We start from the raw sequence: 19572 nt of genomic DNA on the forward strand, positions 1-19572 counted from the left end.
ATTACTGCGGCAGCGGAGTCGTTGAGGACGCAGAGCATGCATTCTTCTCATGCTCACTATTCAGCGCGGATAGAGCTGCCCTGGAAGCAGCAACGAGCTGTCGTCTTACACCGGAAAACATAATCGGGTGTATGCTGGAGACGCCGTCCAATTGGGAGGTGGTTACGAACATGGCAGCAACCGTATTGAGAGAGCTGAGGCGCCGGGAGAAGATCCGACGCATGGACGGCGAACGCTGAGCGGCACCTGACCGCCTTTATAGCTTTGCGGCAGTCCCGCGGGAGTGGACCTTTACTTTTCCCTTCTTTCTCCTACTTTTCCTGTTTGTACATATCTATATCAATAAAAAAAAAAAAAAAAAAAAAAAAAAAAATACATATGTGTATGGCCAAGTTTACAGTTAAATGACAATTCTCTTTTTCTTTTAGCGGAACAAAAAGTAATTTTTAACTCGTGGAAGAAGGATGTAAGTAAGTGCGAGCATAGTTTTATTATATAATATCTTAAGAATATTATATCCAAGTTTTACATCGATCATATACAAAATTGATGAAGTTATGTTGCGTTGAACGGAGGTCGTTTTAAAATTTTGACTTTAACTTCTTTAAATAATTCTACAAGTACTCACCTCGAACTTTTTTTATTTAACAAAGTAACATATTTTGGATTAAAAAATCGGGTTTTTAACTTCCAATTTTGATCAAAAATCAAAAATGTACCGCAAACCGACTTTTTGTAAGGGCCTCCGGAGGTTCTCTATTACTTCTAGAGTTCTAAATATTTTTTAATACAAAAATTTTAAAAATATTGTTCAAATGTTGTGTTATTATATAGTATTAAGTTCATTAAACTAACTATAGCATAAACGTACTCAGTACGCCTTTACGTACAGTAAATTGAAAAAATCAATTTAGGAATTAACTCGTGAACATTTTTGTGCCTTAATATCTGACAACTTTAGACGTGAGGGCGACATAGCAGTGTGAAAAATTGGTTTAATGAATTAAACTGTGGCCGACAGTCATTGTGACAGAGAACAGTGATCCTGTGCGATAACTTATAATGCAAGTTTGTAATGTGACATACCGTGAGATAAAGGCATCCTTGGGCATCAGTCTACAGCATACATTCGATATTGCATGAACACCTGGCCGTAAAAAAGGTTTGTTTTCGTTGGATCCCGCACTATTTGACAATCGCTTCAAAAAGGTTGGTGTGCATTAGAGCTAAGGAATTTTGAAAATATATACCCGCGGCGTTTTAAAAGAAGTTTATAGATTCATTGGAGACGCAACATATTTATATGCTTATGGGCCCGAAACAAAACAGCAATTGACCGTATGGGTCTTCAAAGAGGAGCCAAATCCAAAAATAGTTGACGCAGTGAGCAAAAAATAGTGTATAATATTATATATAATATAAATGTGTGTTGGAATATCATTCCAACAACAAAAAATTTGAAATCAGCTTGTATTATATTAAGACTAATAACTGAAATACCTTTACCTAATTTACACCATGAAAACCCTTGTAATTAGTTAAGACAAAAACTGAAGACTTATACCTAGTTCACACCTTAGAAAGAAATGATCGTGAAATGGAAACATAACATAAATTTAACTTTTAGTATTAAGTCTTACAAATACTAGATTGTACATTCACTAACGCATAAGAATATGCGGCCACATGAAAAGCCAGCTTTTTCCGCCGGCCATTAAAACCGGCACTTTTTTGCCTATACTTGGACCGACGTATATGTGTTTCTCCTGATCTCGGCATTTTTGTTAACCTGCAATTCTGCAATCTACAATAAAGGCCAACCGCGCCTTTATACAATGTGTATAAATAAATATTGTTTTAAGAACAATAAAACCATTTTAGAAAAAAAAAAAACAAATTATTCGCAGTTTCATTATTATTACATTACAAACATATATTCATTTATACAATAACTTTTCGAAAATAGCTTTATTTTATTAGAAAATATGACATAGAAAAGAAGCCCCAATCTTGATTATTGAATATCTTTTGAACAGAGAATTGTATTAGGATTATTGAAGTGTTTTTCTGAGGCGTATTTCAAGCTAAATACAAATAACGTTGGGAAATTTTGTTTATTTTCAAAACAGTAATTTTTATACCCCTTGCAGGGTATTATAATTTCAGTCAGAAGTTTGCAACGCAGTGAAGGAGACGTTTCCGACCCTATAAAGTATACATATTCTTGATCAGCATCAACAGCCGAGTCGATCTAGCCATGTCCGTCTGTCCGTCTGTCCGTCTGTCTGTCTGTCTGTCTGTCTGTCTGTCCGTCTGTCTGTTTCTACGCAAACTAGTCCCTCAGTTTTAAAGCTATCTGAATGAAACTTTGCATATAGTCTTCTATATACTCTCACTGCTATATATGTCGGATCGGGCCGGATCGGACGACTATATCATATAGCTGCCATACAAATGTTCGATACATTTTTAGAAAAAAAATTATAACTTGGCAGTTTTTCAACATTTATGCATCATTTTTTAAATATGGCCAATAATTATTATTTCAGATTTTCGGTTTTAATTTTATAAAAATCGGACCACTATATCTTATAGCTGCCATAGGAACGATCGGGAAATTAATTGAAAAAAAATTATAACTTCGTTGTTTTTCAACGTATTTTCATCTACTTTGAAACATGAGCTTTTAGTATTATTTCAGAATTTTGGTAACAATATTATGAAAATCGGACAACTATATCATATAGCTGCCATAGAAGCGATCCGTAGATGTAGAGAAAATGTAAAGCTGGGAAAGTATAACTGTAACTGTTAAAAAGTAAACATAATAAGTATATGTAAAATGTTATGAAACTCTAGTTTAGTGTCTGTTTTCGGCAATATAATTTATAGTATAAATATGAAAACCAATCTGCAAGGGTATATAAACTTCGGCGTGCCGAAGTTAGCTTCCTTTCTTGTTTCTATTAATATATCCAGAATGGCTCAAGTCTTAGTGGCTCGATTCTTAGTGATCCAAATGCAAACTGTAAGGCTGTACAAACTTCGGGGTACCGAAGTTAGATTCCTATCTTAACTTTCACTTAATTTCTTTTGAAATAATGTATTAATTTTATTCACTAATATGAATAGTATGATTAAGTTTATTTTACAAGATACATTTAGTAAAAATATATTTAATAGAAATCGTTGTCGTTCGCTCGGATAAATAAGTCTTTCTTTAATTTTCTCTCGTCTAACTCGATGTTTTCACGCTTTTTAATCGTCTTGAGGAATGTGTATACTGCTATTCCCCAAGGAGCTTAATAATGCCTTGTAATAAAGATATACAGTCGTCTACACAAATATTTTAAATAAATAAAAATTCAAATTTTTTTTGTAATAAACTATTCTACAACTTTTGCGAGTACAGAGGGACCACGCGCTTTAATATTGCTATAAGCATTGTCAAAATACTTTTGTTCACGACTGATGGTTCTGATCGAACTTATAGAGAAATTTTTTTAGTTCAACCTTTTATTTATTTTTCGTACCCATTTTAATATTTTTTCTTTTTATAATTTTCAGGACAAAAACCCATTTATTTTCAAAAGCCATACGACAGTCTATTGAGACTGGAGTTATTGATTTATCAGGGGTCTTATCCGATAAAGACTATAATACTATTTATAGTATCTTTAAGGATATATCTAAAGTCAATAGCGTCGGGTGGTTTGAATGCAACACTGCACCCAATAAATGGCGCAAACTTATATTTCAAAGCTACAAACGCGCCCTTAATAACTGTAATTTCACATTACTATCTCCAGTTTCATCACCAAAGAATGAAATTAAAGTATGTGCTGATCTCTTCTTGCCGAATATAAAAGGCCACCTTCTGGATTCTGAAGATATACAAAATCTTTCTAGTAGTGCAGTTTCAATTTCACCACCCAACCCGATAGGCGAAAGCCTTATTGAAGCGAAATTGAAATGTCTTCGCAAGGCTTGTCGGGATGGTAATACCTCTTTAAATATTGATGTAGAAATGATTGAATGCAGTCCTAATCGGGTTCGAGTAAAAGAGCCATGCCGATTATTATTTGCAAAGCTACAAGTGCAGAACTTTAATGAAATAATTGAAAATTGCTGTTCAAAATTTTCCAAAAAACAAAGCATAGAGCATGTCTTAAGGGAGAATTTGTACTCCTTTAATAATGCATGCTCCATAAATTTTAAGTCGATACGACTTAATCAAAAATCCTTTGTAGCCTATGCCTACAGCACAGATCCATTAAGCTTGACTCACTCCATTAACTCAAAAAAGACTGCACAGTGTAGGGCCATAAATCGGTTTCTTGCCAAGCAAGAAATTAAGGGCAGCACAGCTTTTTAATTTAGAAATAGGATAATAAAGAAAGCCAGTACAAATAGGGCATTAGTTGGCAATGACCAAATGATAAATGATAATTTATCTTATTATAGAAATCTCATTTCTGAGGAAAATGCAAAAGAGGATTTTGAAAAAGATCCCTTTAAGGATGCATTTGAAATGAGGTGCAATAATTTTGCCCATTATATTCAGCATCTTTCAACTAGACTAGAGGTGCAGTTATGGAACAAAGACCACATAGGTCTGTTCCTTAATCAAATTAAAAATGATACGTTGCACATAGATGCAACAGGATGTGTTGTGCAGCCAATGAAGTTTGTAGGGAATAGAATTTATCTGTAGTCATCGGTGGCACACATTCCAGAGCATCAAATGGTGTATTCTGTGGCAGATGCTATTTTGTCAAGCCACACTGCCTATGACATTGGTCTATTTGTATGCGACCTAAATAGGTTTTGTAAACTAAATAAATTCAATATGCCAATATGCAAACGCATCATTACAGATGTCAGTTTTGCAATTATCCAAGCGGTTCTAAAAGAATTTAATGACTTGGATGTTATAGCATACAATAGCATGTGTTTTAACTTTTTGTACCAAAAAAGTGAAATATTTCCTGCAGTATGCGTTCAGTTTTGTACGAGCCATTATGCAAAAATAATGTGCTCCGACATCGACAAAACTGTTGGCTTGGCAAACGTTGCATTAAGAGATTTTCTCAGAAATGCCCAAGGACTGGCTTATAATATAATCACTGTCAGTGACTTAGAGAAGTGGTTCTTTAATGTGGTAAATATTCTTCTTTCTCAAGTCATAAACAGAAAGGTACACGATGCTATTTCATATTTATCAGGTAGTACCTCGACTGTTTTTGATTTGGCAGAGCATGAAACATATGCAAAGCCAATTAAAAAGAATGGTGATTAGTCACTTAATACCATAGCTGGTAAGAGTGAATTTAAGAAACGATTTAATATAATTACCTCTGAAGCATTAAAAATCATTTCAGAGGAATCAGCACATTCAGAAATCGGCAAAGAAAATCTATTTTATCATCCAAAAATGGTGGATGTTATTTTAGGGAAATATATAGTTTTTGCGCCATTTTGGACCAATATAATGGGAATTTATATTGATCCTAGGAATAAAAGACCCAGCAATGGTGCAATAGAGTCAATGTTTAAGACACTAAAACACAGTGTCATAAAAAATAAGCAGGGACTAAAACTTGGTAGATTCATTCGTAAAATGAATGATTTTTCAAACTCTGTGGTGCGGCAACTTGAACTTGCACATCCAGAATTTTCACGTTCCCCATTGACTCATGGTACTGTTATTAAAGCTAAACCAAAAAAGTTTACATTACAAAAAAATGAACGTACAGCCGATATGTTGTCAAATAAAAAATGGTCAACTGTTAAAGAGAGTTGGAAAAAAAAAGCACCAAAAACTAAAAATAGGGTTATTCAAAGGAGATTTTTCACGACTAAATACTGTCTGTGAATCTGAATTAAATAACCCGCAAAATATTGACCTAAATTTAAGTTCTTCAATAAATTTAGACCATTCTTACTCTAAAAAGGGTAATATGTTTAAAATGGAGGAGAACTTCAAAAATGCTCTTACAAAAATAGTTTAATCACGCACCGTTTTACCCGAAAATAAACCTTTTCACGTGCTAAATTGTAAGAGTCTGTTCGGGTCTATACATACATTAAATATGAATAAATTTGTATATCATCTTGAATTGGATGATATACTGACATTGCAGGACAAAAAGTGGCTCTCTAACCTTGTATTAGATGCAGCTTTAACTGCTTTAATTAATGATCAAAATGACCCTATATACATTAACCTTCCGTGCCAGCTTGGTGATTATGGTTTTCAGAATGAGGCTATAATTAAAACAGCTTATGAGGAATCAGCTGGTCATTTAATTATTCCTCACTGTTACCAAAATCATTTTAGTATATGCTTGTAGACATTACTAAACAAGAGTTTATGTTTTTATATCCTTTCGGTCAAACATCAACAGCTGAAATGTTTATGATATACTACAAAGATTTGTTAGACCGCATAAGTAAAATGAACAATACTTGCGTGTCTATAGAACATGACATTCAAAAAGACGAGTACATTTGTGGCATTTTTATATTGCAGTTTGCTAAATGCTACTTGGAAAATGAGCCAATGACAAATTTGCAGCCCGCGCATTTGTTTAGAAAACAAGTTTTTCACCAACTACTTAGCAATGTTGATTCCTTAGCTGATATTTGCTTGCATTGTAGCAAGTGGATACCATTCGATTCTCTAGTATCATGTAACACATGTGGACGAACTATTTGTGGTCAATGTATTTCCCAATATTATAGATCTACATCTAATTTTAATAATTGTCTAATGTGCAAAGCAACTTAGACAATAATGAAATAAAAAATATTTAAATTATTAAAAAAAAAAAAAATAAAAGATATACAAAAAATATTTATAACAAGAAAGGAAGCTAACTTCGGCACGCCGAAGTTTGTATACCCTTGCAGATTGGTTTTGATATTTATATTATAAATTTAAATGCTTAAAACACACACAAAACAGAGTTTCATTACATTTTACCTAGACTTATTACGTTTACAGTTTGACAGTTACAGTTATACATTCCCAGCCTTACATTTTCTCTACATCTACCGATCGCTTCTATGGCAGCTATATGATATAGTTGTCCGATTTTTATGAAATTTATACCATAATTCTAGAATAATAAAAAAAGCTTATATCTCAGAGTAGATAAATATACGTTGGAAAACAACGAAGCTATAATTTTTTTCCTATTTATTTCTCGATCGTTCCTATGGCAGCTATATCATATAGTCGTCCGATTTTCATAAAATTTTTACCAAAATTCTATAATAATATAGAATGGCCATATCTAAAAAAGTGTGCAAGAATATTGAAAAACAGCAAAGTTATAATTTTTTTTCTAAAAATGTATCGAACATTTGTATGGCAGCTATATGATATAGTCGTCCGATCCGGCCCGTTCCGACATATATAGCAGTGAGAGTATATAGAAGACTATATGCAAAGTTTCATTCAGATAGCTTTAAAACTGAGGGACTAGTTTGCGTAGAAACGGACAGACGGACATGGCTAGATCGACTTGGCTGTGATGCTGATCAAGAATATGTATACTTTATAGGGTCGGAAATGTCTCCTTCACTGCGTTGCAAACTCCTGACTGAAATTATAATACCCTGCAAGGGTATAAATATATAAAGAATAAAATAACTGCTTCTTTCAACATAAATTTATAAAACAAAAAAGAACTGCTTCTTTTGTATTATTATTAAAAATATTTATTTAAAAAAAAAACCAATTAAAAAAAATGCAATTAGTGGAATAGGCCTAAAGGGGATACCACTTTAAAAAAAACGCGCCATACACTATACCTCAATGGTGGTGCGGAAAGGAGTGAACACTTTATATTAAATGAATTAAATAATAATTTAATAGGTAACCGAAGACGATGCGGTCATCATTTTGGATCAGGGCAAATGCATACACCCCCACGGCGACGACTATATCGATCCTAAGAATATCAAGACAGAGATCGACATTGAGGAACAGCAGTTGGCAGGTGGGTACAGTTGGCAAAGTCCCTCTTTTACATTTCTAATCTTATGTTTTACAGTTCAACGGAGGCCAGTACGAGTTCCGCTGGTGCAGCTGCCACATCTGTAGCTGGAATGGGTCCGACTACGCTCACTGACGATTCAGCGGCCATTCAAATGCCGGCGGAGATGTCCACAAGTGGCAAGAAAAACGGCTTGGTCATAAACGACGGATCTGGAAATCTCGGAGAGGGACAAGGGTTTAGGTGGCCAACCAACGCAGTCGCAGATATATCTGGTGGATTCGCCCAACGAACCCACATCTCTGGACTACCAGCAGCACGCGCAGCTCGACTTCCAACAGGCGCAGGGGATGGAGGAAATGCAGATCAACCAGCATGACACTATTGCAAGCCAATCAGATTCAGCAGCAGCAGCAAACGCAAAACAGTGACAACGATTATGCTTGGGCTTTCTAGGAACCAAGTTTTACAGAATGTCATTTTAATTTGATTACACAAAAGTGTGAACTCCGTAAAAATGTGTGATTTTGTAATGCCTTAAGCTTAATGTTGTACTTAAAAACATATTTCAATGGGACTGTTTATTTTATTCAACGAGTTTGATTTGTATCTATCATTAGTAATCGTTGTAAGATGTTTGTGTCTTGTAAGCAAATATTTTAATTATTTAATGAAATCCACTGAAATAAAAAGTTAAGGAAGAAAATATCAATACATTGATACTGCATGTGCACTCAGAGTGCCACACACGTGAGGCAAGTCTGTGTCCTGAATATTGGTCCAGACCAGTGAGTGCCTGGTGGAAATCGGAGCTACCTTTATAGTCTCGCTCAAATACTACGTACGTCGATAGCCATAGGTATTTTGGATATACTGTCAAAATTTCAGATCGATCGGTTAAGATTTGTTCGAGTTATGTTTTCGGCCAACTCAAAAAAAGTAGTTTTGAGAAAAACGCGTTTAAAGTTTTAAAATCGTATATGATTACATGTGAGGCATCGCCGCAGACTGAAAAATTTCGACACTTAGAAACTTTTGACGGACTCTATCTTTTGATATGTTATTTTTAAGACCCTAAAGAATTTTTTAAGCAAAAAAATTTTTTTTCGATTTTTAAAAAAAGTTACTCAGATGTCCCCCCTTAAGAAAAGGAATAAAACTTCGTAGTATTTCATTATTATTGAATTTTTTTATTTATTTTATTTATTTAATTTATATTTATTCCTCCGAAGGCCTCCTCCATCTGCTCCGGTCGCTCTGGATGCTCCACAGGCTCTGCTTCCTGCCGTTCATCTTGGGCCTGCCGAGGTCGCAGAGTGTCCATTATTGCGCGGCGGATCAGTCGTTGCTGGTCCGCCGGGTAATTCCTTGCTGCCTGGTGGGCCAACGCCACCCTCTGCCGCCGATTGAGGCCCAGTCGTTCCTCCTGGTCGCCACGACCATCTTGGCCGCCACGACCATCTTGGCCGCCACGACCAGCTTGGCCGCCACGACCACGTTGGCCGCCAGGACCGCGTTGGCCGCCACGACCGCGTTGGCCGCCACGACCACGTTGGCCGCCACCACCGCGTTTGCCGCCACCAGCGCCGCCACAGCCATCAAAATAGTTATTAACTATTTGCATCTGAAATATTGAAAATGAAAGAATAGGTGAATAAATATGTATAAATCAAATAAATATAATAAAACAAATGGCGCCTGGTTTACGGTGGTGTACTTACTTGTGTTATTGCGTTTATTTAATATGTTATTTGAAAAAAACTTTGTTCGTGGCGTTGTCCTCTTGAAGATTTCAGCGCGAATAAGGACAGGTCGGTGTTGCCAGACCGTCGACGATTACACTTGTCGATCAGCCAGGGCTGCAGAAGCATATGAATACAATTGGATCTTAAAAACTAATTTTCTTAACAACTACTGGCCTAAACGTTTGGATATTTTTACCAAAATTTATTCAGAATTTTCGCTGTGACTTAGTGTACAGTGTTTGTTGGTACAAGCAAAAAAAAAACGCTACTTGTACCTAAATAATAATCGAAAAAACAAGAAAAATGGATTTTCTGCTAAACGACTGAACGGATTTTGATGAAATATGGATTAAAATGTTTAGAAAAACGATGTCGTTTATGAAACAATCTTCCCTTTGCATAAGTCGTATCCAAAAGATAAAATCAAATTTAATTATATATAGGCAGCCAGGGCTGCCGTATACATATATTATTCGCTTGGTACATATATGTAAATAAATAGAAAAAAGGGGTTTTCTCCTGAAGGGAATTTGATAAAACACCTACCAAATTGCTTAGAATGACAAGGTCGTTTATTGGGCATGCATAATTAATACAATTGTTCAAATTGTCAATATAAATATTTTCTGGGGGAGGCGTATCGATAGGGAGTGGGACGCGCTCCTATCGATATGAAGCCAGTGTTAATTAATTGGGGTCGGAAATATAAACACCTGATTTTCTCAAAATCTGCCAAGTAGAATTCAATAAGACTTAATTCGAAATTAGAGTAAAATGTCCCCTTTCGTTTGATATACCGTGCATGTTGGCACAAATTCGTTGAGGACTGCAAAATATTTTTAAAAGTTAGCGTCGAAAATATCGTATGGGGCACTCCACGCGGTGTGAGGGACGATATGAGCCAGTGTTAATTAATTGGGGTCGGAAATATAAACACCTGATTTTCTCAAAATCTGCCAAGTAGAATTCAATAAGACTTAATTCGAAATTAGAGTAAAATGTCCCCTTTCGTTTGATATACCGTGCATGTTGGCACAAATTCGTTGAACATTACTAAATTTTTTTTTAAATTTAGCGCCGAACTTAGATGGTGTTTGTTACCAGGGGTGCATAGTAATACCGAGGTATTTACAACAATAATTAAAAATTCGGGTAATAGCTAATTTCTCCCAAAAGACTGGACGAATTTTGATGAAACACCTAACAAATTTCTTAAAATGGCGATGTCGTTTATTGGGCAGTTAATTTATTTAATATTAAGTTTAAAAAATTGCTAATGTTCTTAAATCTAGTATTTCTTTAACATGGTTCCGCTGTCTGGTTCGGCAACTGGTTCTCTGCAGGTTCACAGCTGGTTCCATTTTCAAAGTTAGCGCCTCTGTTATCAGCCCACCTACACCACCCACTGCTATGCGATTTTCTCAAAAACTGACGGATAGAATCTTATGAAACTTTTACCAAATATTCTTTAAACTTCCCTTAATAAGCCAGTATACCGTGCATATTGGCACAAATTCGTTAACTGGAGTTATAGGAGTTACAATTTTTTCTGCCCCATTTTGTATGGAGCGAAACCCGAGGTTAGTTTACTGTTACGCAATTTTCTCAAAAACTTACGGATAGATTTTAATGAAACTTTGCAGGGTGAAAGTACAATAAATGTCCTTTATCCTGGCATACCGGGTATATCTGCACAAATTCGTTGAGCCGAGATATAAACAAAATTGCGAAAACACGATTTTTCGAATGCTTTTTTTAATAGACCGAAGGGTCAAATCCCCTCAAACCCAGTAAAAATCATTAGTAAATTCATTTTTAAGCATTTATAAACTTTATTTTGTTCAAATTAGTGCCTTATTAACGAAATAAATTAAAAATAAAAAATCCCTCAGTGTTTCATTTTCCCACCGTTCCATTTCGATGCTAACTCACCGACGCTAATTTGACGGACATTTTAAAATGAATGTGCGCGCCCGCCACAGATCGCGAGTAGAGGGTCACACTGGACCGAACGGAGGCTGGCCACACTAATTCGAGCAAATCCAGCATAGGTGACGGGCACACTAGACCACGCCAGGCCCTATATAAAGCGGGCCGCAGCTCGTAGAAAATCACTTAGCAGCCGATTGCGATCGGGTACGGAGCTAATCTCGCCAGTAATTAGCAGCGAAGTCAACCTTTTGGGACCAGGTAAATCAGGTTCTTTCAAATAAATTATAGTCACGAAAACTCTCCTAAATTTCCCTGCTGACTTCTAAGTCCAACAGCAACTGGGTCTGTTGACTTTCGAGTCTGAACACATTCTGTGTTAAGTCAATAAACGTTAAGTTAATTTTACGACATAATCCGCTGGCGTACTACTCTTCCTGGGTACACATTATTTCTTTTAAGCATCCTTTTTTAGGTTTAGCTTTTAAAATAGTTTTGTTTAGTCTTCCCAGTTTAAGTCCCTGCTTATTTTTGATAACACTATGTTCTTATATTGGTCCAAAATGGCGCAAAAACCATATATTTTCCTAAAATAACATCCACCATTTTTTGATGATAAAACCGGTTTTTTTCGCCGATTTTTGATTCCTCTGAAATTAGTTTCAATACTTTAGAGGTAATTATCGTAAATCGTTGCTTAAATTCACTCTTAACAGTAATGGTATTAAGTGAATAATCACTATTATTTTTAATGGGCTTGGCATATGCTTCATGCTATGCCAAATCAAAAGCAGTCGAGGTTTTATCTAATAAATATTAGGTAGCCTCGTGTACCTTTCTGTTTATGACTTGAGAAAGAAGTACGGTTACCACAATGAACCTATGGCATTTCTTAGAAAATCTCTTAATGCAACGTTTTCCAATCCAACAGTTTTGTCGATGTCGGAGCACATTATTTTTGCATAATGGCTGGTACAAAACTGAACGCATACTGCAGGAAATATTTCACTTTTTTGGTACAAAAAGTTAAAACACATGCTATTGTATGCTATAACATCCAAGTCATTAAATTCTTTTAGAACCGCTTGGATAATTGCAAAACTGACATCTGTAATGATGCGTTTGCATATTGGCATATTGAATTTATTTAGTTTACAAAACCTATTTAGGTCGCAAAGAAATAGACCAATATCATAGGCAGTGTGGTTCGACAAAATAGCATGTGCCACAGGATACACCATTTGATGCTCTGGAATATGCGCCACCAATGAGTAGAGATAAATTCTTTTGTCTATAAACTTCATTGGCTGCACAACACATCCTGTTGCATCTACATATGTGCAACGTATCATTTTTAATTTGATTGAGGAACAGATCTATGTGGTCTTTGTTCCATAACTGCACCTCTAGTCTAGTTGAAAGATGCTGAATATAATGGGCAACATTTTTGCACCTCATTTCAAATGCATCCTTAAAGGGATCTTTTTCAAAATCCTCTTTTGCATTTTCCTCAGAAATGAGATTTCTATAATAAGATAAATTATCATTTATCATTTGGTCATTGCCAACTAATGCCCTATTTGTACTGGCTTTCTTTATTATCCTATTTCTAAATTAAAAAGCTGTGCTGCCCTTAATTTCTTGCTTGGCAAGAAACCGATTTATGGCCCTACACTGTGTAGTCTTTTTTGAGTTAATGGAGTGAGTCAAGCTTAATTTATTTGAAAAAACTTGAACTGATCCATTATAAGACCCTTTAAACATGTACAAATTACAGGATAGATCTGTGCAGTAGACATAAGCTACAAACAATTTCTGATTAAGTCGTAGCGACTTAAAATTTATAGAGCATACACTATTAAAGGAGTACAAATTCTCCCTTATAACATGCTCAATGCTTTGATTTTCGGTTTTTTATTGTTTCCTCAAAGCCCTGTATCTGTAGCTTTGCAAATAATAATAGGCTGACTCTTTTACTTTAACCAGATTAGGACTGCATTCTATCATTTGTACATCAATATTTATATATTATATTTGTCGGATGCAGATACTAATGGGAATGACACACAAAGCAAACTTTAGTCATAGGGAAAAGGTTGAAAATTTTGATTCGGTGATCTAATAGGAGTATTTTGATTGATATTTTCAACTTGATTAATTGTGTTTTTTATGAATATATTATTTTTGCTTCTCGCAACTCTTCCACTATCGAGTAAATCTCATTAGAATGATTATTGTTGCCAGCAGCTTTTGAACTCATTAAGAGGTGCAACCTTTCTACAAGTTCATTGACGTCATTCCAATATACATAATTGGGTTTCATTTGTTGAAGTTTCATATACGCTGACCCAGTATATTTTCGGGCGGGTGAGAGAGCTGATGTCACAAGAGGTCTAATAATTGATGAATATTTGTTCGAACGATTTCCTTTTAATTGTCCGTCGGGATCATAGTTTCTTTTGTGAGCACTTGTCTCAATTAAAATTTGTTTATATATTTTTAAATCATCTTTAGTTTAGTCACCAGGCGCGTTATAAAAAATTAACGAGTATAGACCTTGTGTTAGGGTCCATGAGTTTCCACTTTCCAATTCCATTTTATTTTTTTAATTTTAAGTGTACTGTTCCCCAACATTAAAATATTATTTTCTTTTCTGGGACCATAACTGTTATCCAACATCTTTTCTTTCCTTAAGGGGTTATATACAGTTGTACCGCGCAAAAATATGAAGTTTTGTCGATTTTTTTTTGACACCATAAAGAATATTTATTAAAAATGTTTTACCGGCGTTGTTTAGTACATCTTTCTGGGTACTTATTAAAATTTTTTTATAAAAAAATATTAACTAATAAAAAAGTTATGGCCGAATTCAAATACCCTCTTTTTCCGATAGTGACTTGCGGTGGACATCATATCCCGAGAACGATTCATCAGAAATCAAAAATTCAAAAACATTTCGTTAGTATATTGAATTGTCTAGACCGTGAACGAAGGGTTTGTAAAAATTTTGATTAAAAAAAAAAGGCGACGATTTTAACAAAAAATGTCCTTTTTAAGGGGTAAATTTTTCGGTTTTTATGCTCTAAAAAAGGAAGTTTTCAAAAAAATTGAAAATCCTTCGTTCACGGACTAGTTTTTGTGATAATAAATAAGTGGTCAAAATTTGGTGTCGATCGGATTAATAGTTTTTTAGTAATCGTGTCCACCGCAAAGGTAATTTCGAAAAAAAAAAAAACGATTCTGAGATAATCGCGTTTAAAGTTTCAAGTTTGTTCCGGCCGACGTGCAGGTCGTGCGATATAAATAGCTACAACTTCGGTTCTAATGCTCCGATCGTTATGAATTTTTGTGAGAGTACATGTAAAGGTGCTGTAATTGGTTTAAAAGTAGCAGTACTCTCATTTTTTATTTGTTTTAATTCATTGAACTTTCTTTTTAAAATATTTCTACTCTCTGTCAACTGTTTTAAGACTTGACGTTTCATTGCTCTAGTTTTCTCAGACACTCACTTGATACTGTGAGAAATGTAAATGTAATTAAATATTTATAACAATTTATTTGTGTTTTGAAGAAATTTTATTTTTATTATTGCAAATATATAGCTTAAAAGTATTAAAAATGTATAAATTTTCATGATTTCACAACTTTATTCAATTCCAAGTACAAATTATTATCATCCTTTTTTAAAATATAAAAACGGTTATCCTTTATAATGTTGATAGTTGCATCATCTACGGTTGAGTAGCGCTCCGGTAAGTATAAAATATACTCCTCAAGTTCAAGAGCAAGGGAAGTTTCATAGAATAGGCCTTTATATATTTGAGTTTCATCTTTATTTTGTTAAACACCAAAAGTTGCGAACTTCTCTTGCCAAAAAACGCCGATCATTACTAACTATCGATATGCATACATTACTTACAATCGATATAATACATTGCTTACACTTATTTTACATGGTGCTTCTTCTATGTTCCTACAATAGCTAGTTTTTTACGTTGAGCAATTATAATCGGATAAAAACAATTTGTTTTCATCTTGCTTTTTGTGAGTAGAGGTTTGGCCATCTTTCCATTGAAGTCCTTAATGACTTTCATTACCATTTCCGGGTTGGTCATATTGCAGATGATTCTTGTTTTTTGTTATGACCCAACAAGGTCCTGCATGTGCAGCCATCGGCTTGGGCCATGCCTCGGCTAGCTCTCTCTCAGGCATTGGTTCTTGGCCCGGCCCACTGACACACGTAACAGATAAAATTTATTCTTTTAAACATACCGCCCTAGACTAAGACGAGACGTTGCACAACACTAACACTTGCACAACAATAACACTTGCACAACTTCGAAACTGGACGAAACATTCATTAACGCCACATACTTTTTAAAGGGTCAGACTCCTTTCAGACTCCTGGATGTTGTGGAGCTCATCTGCCTTGCCCACCCTTGCATTGCAAACTGCCAGCAGAAATTCTTCATGCAGCTGCCCCTATTATGATTCCACACAATCACCTCACGCCATAGATCCCTTCTTCCTTCCCAGAAAAAAAGGACTATTCCATATTCATCATTTTAAACCTTACTTTTAATTACAATCATAATTTTTACAAAAAGTACAATTGGGTAGTTTGGTCTCCGTTGAACCGCCAAACTCCTTTTTTCCAGTGTTGTATCTTTCCGCAATAAGAATAGTACGTTACATTTTCCTCGACATCAACAAAATACTCGACCTACCCGTTTGAGCGCTCAGAAGGGGGACGAATTTTCGAGGGGAAGCCGATACACAAACCAAAGAACAAAAAATTATAAATTCACAAGGAAAAATAAGTTGGGGCACAACAAGAAAATTTAACCAAAAAATGAATAAAATATATAAAATAAATGAGGAATAAATATGAATAAATGAATAAATAAACAAATAAATAAATAAATAAATAAATAATAAAAAAAATTAAAATACCAAATGCATAAATAAGGAGACTAAATAGATGAACAAATCAATATAAAACAAACATAATAAATAAACAAAAAAACTCAGACTGAAGCCTTAGGTGCCTCCCGTTGCCGCCCCTTCTGGGCGTGTCGGTCCAACGTCGGACGCACTATATAACCGCCGATCTTCGGACATACAGTGGCGGGAATAAGTTTAGTGCGGTTTCGGTAGCCGGCAAAAAAAAAACCCAAAGGGCTTGGTAAGGAAACTCGGCGATGTAGCGCAGTCCAAAAGAAAATTTAGTTTTTCAGTGCAACTCTGATTTCTTCTTCTGTGAAAATTTGACCAACATTACGAAAATAAACAAACATGTGGCGCAAAAGCTACAAGAATGCCCACAACAGCTGTTGGCGTTTTTTTTTTTTTATTTAAAATAAAACACCTACCTCTACTTTATTTTATAGATTTGGGAATTTGCTCTTTGTTAGACAAAAACCATTAGAGAAACTCAAATTCAACTCAAATTCTGATTCATTTTAAGTTAGTGCAGATAAAATCTGACGCAATCTGTGCCTTTGCTGTTGTAAAACAGCCAAAATAGTTGGTAAATGCTCCATTTCAATTTTGCAACTGCCAATTCGACAGACTTTGTTTACGTTTTCATGGGTGGACCCTTCATATGGAGTGCCTGCTCATCAATGTATGGCAGGAAAATATTGAGCAGTTGCGGGGATCTCGAAAAAATAGCCATGTGTATATGGAGATGGCCCAGACCTTGAGGGAGGCTGGGTATGATGTATCTTCGAAGGATATTAAGACGAAGCTGGAGAACATGACAAGGAAATACAAGTAAATATGAGTACCAGAATATATTGGATTAATTAATTCCGCGAAATTATTATTATTTGCAGGCAGGAAAAAAACAAAATGGGGCCAAGCGGTGGGGCTCCATCTGGGTGGCAGAATTTTGAGGCGCTGCAAGCGTTCCTCGGCTCGTTCCGTGTCCACAATATGGAGCAGGATACGGTGGACAACGAGAGTATGTTCCCTCCCAGATAGTTTTTATGTACACTAAATAATTAACATGTTTTTATTGCAGATACGACGGAGTATTTTTCAGAGGACGTTCTGGAGGACCCGGAGGAATCAAATCTGAGCGGAGTCGACGTTCCGGCAGTTTGCCTCCAGCAAAAAGTGAGCTGCTCGAAATTGCTCGAGAGAGGCTGGAGGAGCAGAAAGCGCAGACTGAAATTGTGCAAAGAATGGCGGACAGCCAAGAGAAGTTCCAGATGGAACTTCTCCAATTTCTGAGGGAGTCCAAAAACTGATAGGCTTTAAATAAAAAAATTAATTAAAAAACTTAATAAAACCACTATTTATTTAAAAATTGTTGTTTCTATTAAGACAATATTGAGCAATTGCTGCTCTAACTTTTTCAGCAGGCTGGCTAAAATCTGCACACATGTTGGTTCGATTGGCTTGTTCCCGAAGGTCACTGGCAGCCAGTTGCCAATTATCATTAATAACGCTGTTGTGCTCATTTAAAATGTTATGCAAAATACAACCGGTTAGAACAATTGCATTATTGTTTTTGTAGAGGCTGCCAAGTCCCTTTCCAACAAATCGAAACCTGGCCTTTAAATGCCCAAAAGCATTTTCTACAACTCGCCTAGCTTTGGACAAATTGTAGTTAAATGTGCGCTCTTCTATGCTCGCGGTCGTCGAAAATGGGTATGGTTTCATCAGCGTTTGGGAAAATCGGAAAGCCGAGTCTCCAATAAGCAGCAACGGAACTTGTACGCCACAGATTTCCTTTGATTTTTCCCGAATTAATGTAGACGACCCCAATTTCCTTGCAAGGCTAGACTTTTGAAAAATAGTCGAGTCGTTGCAACGCCCTGCAGAGCCGATGTTTACGTAGGTGAATCTGTAACTATAGTTAATATACAATTTAATACAATTAGCAGATTATAAAACATCTAAAGAGCAGGTAACTTGCCTGTAATCCACAAGAGCGAATAGTACGATTGAGTACCAACCTTTATAGTTGTGATGATCGACTGCATCTGCTGCCGATGGTTTTATTTCAATATGACAACCATCTAGAATATAGATATATATATTTTATATATATACGTGAACTGATTAATGAATTGATTTATTACCAATTGCTCCTAGACATTGGGGAAATCCAATTTGTTCAAACCCCCTGACACACTCCTCAACTTTTTCGAGAGTTAAATAGTCAGGGGACATGAATTCATCGGCAAACTCGGCAATGAAAGCCCGGAAAAATTCATGGAGTATTTTGCACACAGTGTTTTGAGCCACACCGAATAGCCTTCCAATGGAACGATACTCCGAGGATGATCCCAAGGTGTAGTTCGCCAGTTAGGATCATTCTTTCGGAGAACTTCTAGGCGATCCACCAAAAAGGAACGCTTCTCCATCCGAAAGCTCTCTTTAAAGAACTCATCGTTGTTTTCCGGTACATCCCACTCTTCGTGGCATTTGCTCTTTGGTAAAGTAAAGTTCAAGAAGAGCTTCCAAGTCGTCGTCGTCATTTACATTTAGCGACATAAAAACCTGTCGCAATCTAAGATTTTGCTGCTGTACAACAGCCAAAATAGTTGGTAACTGCTCCATTTTAATTTTGCGAAAACCAATTCGACAGCTTTTGTTTACGTTTTCATGAGCCACGGCTGATCGATCAGCTGTTCGGATGCCAGATGTACTTTGACGCTCTGTGGGAACACGAGTTTCGTATCGGCAAAAAATCACAACCGTTCCTCACAGATGCGCTGTGTGGGAAGACCGTATTAGGCGACTCTACCAATATGATTCCCCTCCAAACTTGGGACTGGCAGCTGACGCTGTTTTGGGAAAGCAAAATTAGCACTCCGGCGATCGGTCGAACACGAAAGCTTACCAATATATGATGGAGCACTAAATTTACTTATTATTGGTCG

The 19572-nt window shown here is 35.8% G+C and overlaps 1 protein-coding gene across 1 annotated transcript; it reads right to left on the minus strand.

The window, feature by feature from the left end:
- Positions 1–9210: 9210 nt before the first annotated feature.
- On the minus strand, positions 9211–15792 carry LOC121502094 (octapeptide-repeat protein T2-like). The gene is made up of 2 exons (XM_041774860.1): positions 15775–15792; positions 9211–9627 (listed from the first exon to the last, which is right to left on the minus strand). The coding sequence occupies exons 1-2, from the start codon at positions 15790–15792 to the stop codon at positions 9211–9213; spliced, it is 435 nt and encodes a 144-aa protein (XP_041630794.1).
- Positions 15793–19572: the final 3780 nt, after the last annotated feature.

The sequence above is a fragment of the Drosophila kikkawai genome, chromosome X (assembly GCF_030179895.1).
Source record: "Drosophila kikkawai strain 14028-0561.14 chromosome X, DkikHiC1v2, whole genome shotgun sequence".
In the NCBI taxonomy this organism is placed as follows: domain Eukaryota; kingdom Metazoa; phylum Arthropoda; class Insecta; order Diptera; family Drosophilidae; genus Drosophila; species Drosophila kikkawai.